At 54.9% G+C, this 4,751-nt stretch overlaps 1 protein-coding gene across 1 annotated transcript in view; it reads right to left on the reverse strand.

The window, feature by feature from the left end:
* SOCS7 (suppressor of cytokine signaling 7) overlaps nt 1–2,384 on the reverse strand; it is a gene marked incomplete at its 5' end in the record, with an annotated part of 15,005 nt that extends 12,621 nt beyond the window's left edge. The window contains one exon of the mRNA XM_010153871.1: nt 2,320–2,384. Coding sequence (XP_010152173.1) covers nt 2,320–2,384 — 65 coding nt within the window. The remainder of the gene's footprint in view (nt 1–2,319) is intronic.
* Nucleotides 2,385–4,751: the final 2,367 nt, after the last annotated feature.

Raw genomic sequence — 4,751 nt, forward strand, 5'->3', positions numbered from 1 at the left:
AATCGACGTAAGTAGTTTTAAAAATTTGTTAATAGGATGAGCTAATGATTAAACAAATCAACTTCCAAAACTGAAAGCAAAAAACTCGTTGACTCCAAGTTCTCCTCTGCGGTTTCTTTTGAAGAAAAGCAGCTCCGCGCACCCATCCGCGTACCTCCCCATCACCAGCGCATGGGATCATAGAATCATGGAATGGTTTGGAAAGATCATCCAGTTCCAACCCCCCTGCCATGGGCAGGGACCCCTTCCACTAGACCAGGTTGCTCCAAGCCTCATCCAGCCTGGCCTTGGACACTCCCCGGGATGGGGCATCCACAGCTTCTCTGGGCAACCTGTCCCCGTGCTCCCCACCCTCTGCGGGAAGAATTCCTTCCTGATATCTAATCTAAACCTTCCCACTTTCAATTTAAACCAGTTACCCCTTGTCCTGTCACTACAGATCCTTGGAAAAAGTCCCCCCCCAGCTTTCTTGTAGCCCCCCCAGGCACTGGAAGGTGCTATAAGGTCTCCCCGGAGCTTCCCTTCTCCAGGCTGAACACCCCAACTCTCCCAGCCTGTCCCCATGGCAGCATCTCCGGGGCCTCCTCTGGACTCGCTCCAACCGGTCTATATCCTCCTGATGCTGGGGGTTCCACAGCTGGAGGCAGCACTCGGGGAACGGGGAGTTTACACTCACAACTTCCCATAGCAACAGCTGACAGAGCAGCAGAAGCAGCTTTTCCTTCCACCAGCCTTGACTCGCTTACAGAAACGCACGTGACACAGGAAGCCAGTCGCATCGCACGAGGGGCGCAAACCCTGCACGGCTGCCCCGCGATCAGGACATCGGCTGAAGGGATGCAGGGATGGAGAACAAGCAGCACCATGGCTCAATTACCCCCGAGTGACTCCACTTCTGAATGAGCCACCGGAAACCACGGATCAGAAGCTTCCAGTTGCTAATTCCAGGGAACTCAAACCAATGCTCTTGCCTTGAAGGTCACTTCTCTGAAATTTAAAGCAGTCCTCAGACTTCACTGATGCTCTCTGAAGAGGCTTCACCCTACCCAGGGACACAAACCATGCGCCACCTCCAGCTCCGAGCTCTCCAGCAAGAGGCTTCCAGCTCTACTCACCAGATCTTCCCAACAGAGCCATCCCCTACAAGCACATCTGGATTCCCTCACCCTGCAGCTCTTCCCAACGCAGCCATCCCCACACAAGCACATCTGGATTCTCTCACTCTGCAGCTCTTCCCAACACAGCCATCCCCTACAAGCACATCTGGATTCCCTTGCCCCACAGCTCTTCCCAACACAGCCATCCCCTACAACCACATCTGGATTCCCTCACCCTGCGGCTCTTCCCAACGCAGCCATCCCCTACAACCACATCTGGATTCCCTCGCCCTGCAGCTCTTCCAACACAGCCATCCCCGCACAAGCACATCTGGATTCCCTCGCCCTGCAGCTCTTCCCAACGCAGCCATCCCCTACAACCACATCTGGATTCCCTCGCCCTGCAGCTCTTCCAACACAGCCATCCCCGCACAAGCACATCTGGATTCCTTCATCCTGCAAGAAGACCCTCGGCATGGATTATTTTGAATCTGACCTTCACCACAAGCCACGTAAAGCCCCGCACAGCTGATAAAACACTCACTTGTGACTTCAGATCCCTACTCACGCGGGTCCTGAGACGGGATTCTCCCAAGGAAACCCCAAGCCCTGCGGCTAGGACCGTTCCCAAGCCACAAGCAGCCCATGACCATGACAAGGAGTTTTTCAGTGCCACAGCTCTCAGCCACCAGTGGAGCAGGACTTCCCCTTCGCACCATTTATAAACTGGACCATTTTCTCCCACCCCCAACCTCCCCCCAGCAGAAACAGAAAGGTCAGAAACCAGCAGGATGCGGGGAGAGACGGGGGAACACGCAGGTTTCAGTTCCCGTAGCTGTCACGCAGCAGAGACGCTGACGTTGGTGTGCGGGTCCCACCCTGGGAAGGGTGGTTTTACCCCCTTCGGAAACCACGGGAGGGGAGCACCAAACTGCCCTCGATCCACAGGGGGTTTTCCAAATCACTTGGATACAAAGAGCCCCGCACGGAGGAAGAACCTTCGCCTCCAACTTGCGTTGCAGCAGGAGGAATTGCAAAACGCCGACGTGCCACAGCCACGTTCTTTACAGCTCTGTTGTTCGGGGTTGAGGCCAAGGGGGACAGAGGGACTCTTCAGGGACAGAGAACCCGGTTTGCAGGCAGAGGCAGCGTTCAGCATCCATCGTTAAGCCCACGCTGCTCTTCCCACAGCCAAACAAAACGCCGTGCCGCAAATCCTTACCTGTGAAGAGGGGGCTGAACACAACCGGGGAAAAGGCACTTTGAGTTCTTGTCAGTCTGTGTTTCCTATTGGAAAGAAGAACAACATCGTTAGCAGAGATGGGGAGGTCCCCACCAGAAGAAAACACCGTTGGATCTTCTCCAACCAGCAGAACCTTCGTGTTCCTTCACAGAAGCTCGAGACAGCTCAACGCCGCGCGTTCATTCGGCTCCTAGAGCAGCGCTTGGGCTTAAGTAGGGCAGTCAACCAGTAAAGCTAGGTCTCCGTCCTGCTACTAAGCAAATCTCTAACTAGGTAATTAATAAAGTCTTTGGAAAGAAAAACCCCAAGCAAGTATGGCAAGCGGAGCCGAGCAGCTGTTTCACAACCGACGTCGGTGCTATTTCTCTGCATCGGGCATTGCCAAACGCCTCCGGCAAACAGGTCGGGTCCCTGTGCAAGGAGGGGCTGAGCCCAGAGCAAGCGCATCGGGTGCCCTCGTGCTGCGTCTGGAGGACACCACCTCCCCACGGGGTTTCCAAATGCAGGTGAAGGGTAGACGAGCCAAACTCGGAGCCGTCGAGACGGATGAAAACAGCTACAAACGCACCCCTGATGGGGACCCTGCAATCCCCACGAAGCTTGTTTTCCAAACCAGCCGGGTTAGAACGCCGTAGCAAGACCTACGCTCTCCCCACACAAAACCACTCCTTCCAGCACCTACCCTGCTGCAATGCTAAAGGGTTGTATCCAGATCTAGGCAGAGAAAACGCTGGGAAACTGAGGCACGGTGTACAGCAGCCCCAAGGATTTGAGTCCATGGGCGAGGGGAGAACCACAGCCCAGTGCCAGGACCTCGCTTCCACCTACGAGGGGAGCGCAAGAACAAAGCTGAGCCCAAGCGCAGCTTCCAGGTGCTGCAGCTTTGTTTTTCCAGCGCCCACGGCACGCCGCGCAGCGCCCACCCCAGCACTGGGCAGCCCACACCGGGCTACGGGTCTGTACTGGGTCAGGACAGGTCGCTCCCAAGCGAAAGAGCGCAACTTCGCTGTGCTGGGCAGAGAAACTGGTCCCGTTGCCTCCAAGCAAGTGACTGCACCACCAGATCGCAGAATCACGGAATGGTTTGGGTTGAAGGGACCTTAAAGCCCACCCAGTCCCACCCCCTGCCATGGGCAGGGACACCTTCCACTAGACCAGGTTGCTCCAAGCCTCATCCAGCCTGGCCTTGGACACTCCCAGGGATGGGGCATCCACAGCTTCTCTGGGCAACCTGTCCCAGGACCCACAGGAGCTCAGAGAGCAGCTCTACTCACCACCCACATCCCATTTCCACGGCAAGCAGGCTGCTATGGGGCTGACACCTCCCGCTTGGACACCCTCACGGCTCCCCAACCCCCTCCCAGCAAGCAGCGGAGCCCGAACCTTGGGTCTGTCTTGTGCTTCAGGCCCCAGCTCTGCCCGTAGCCTCCCCAACACCTGGGCAAAGCTTCAGCTAAAACCAGCTCTGGGCAAGGGCTGCTCAGATGCCGCTCGGCCTGCTGCAGGGAGCCCAAACCCCAGCTCCGGTCTCATATTGCCGTGAAGAGCCCCGGGAGCGCAGAGCAGATGGGCGCACCCTCAGCTTCTCACCAAAGGCTCCTCTTGTTTGTGTCCAGCCACGGCACACAGCTGTGAATAAACATTTAATACTGGAAATTGGGAATAAACTAATAGTAGTAAATAAATTTGATACTATAAGTTGTGAATAAACGTTTAATACTACAAGTTTGCAAATAAAAATACTAAGAATCCTGATATATAAAATCCCATTAAACTGTTTGGAAGTGTTTTTATTTTAAGCCTCTGGCACCTCGGACATCAGGAAGTAATCCTTCTTGGAGAGGGTGGGAGCACTGGGACAGGTTGCCCAGAGAAGCTGTGGATGCCCCATCCCTGGGAGTGTCCAAGGCCAGGCTGGATGAGGCTTGGAGCAATCTGGTCTAGTGGAAGGTGTCCCTGCCCACGGCAGGGGAGGAGCTGGATGGCATTTAAGGTCCCTTCCCACCCAAACCATTCCGTGATTCTATTTGAGGGTTGGATTTTTTTCCCCTGAAGAACAATTCACCAATTATCAGCCACACAAATTCACACTTCTGGACTAGTATCAGCTAACCTCATACTGTAGTAACAGCTCCGTTCCCACCCACTAAGCCAGACGGAAAGGAGCACTGCTGGCATTCTGCTGTTACCAGAACAGCCACATTTTATGCCAACATTTCACAGCCATGGATTTCTGAGCCTTCTCATTTCTAGCAAGCTCACATCAGAAACGATCCACACGGACTGAATCCTCCACTTCCCAACTCGGTCTCCACCAAAACAACGTACTTCCGCACTTCCTCCTCCTGCTCTCGGGTTCCACAGCCATCTCCAAACGATGCTGAAACCCACGGAGCGGTAATGAGTTGTGA

Source organism: Eurypyga helias, unplaced genomic scaffold, assembly GCF_000690775.1.
Source record: "Eurypyga helias isolate BGI_N326 unplaced genomic scaffold, ASM69077v1 scaffold1376, whole genome shotgun sequence".
NCBI lineage: Eukaryota > Metazoa > Chordata > Aves > Eurypygiformes > Eurypygidae > Eurypyga > Eurypyga helias.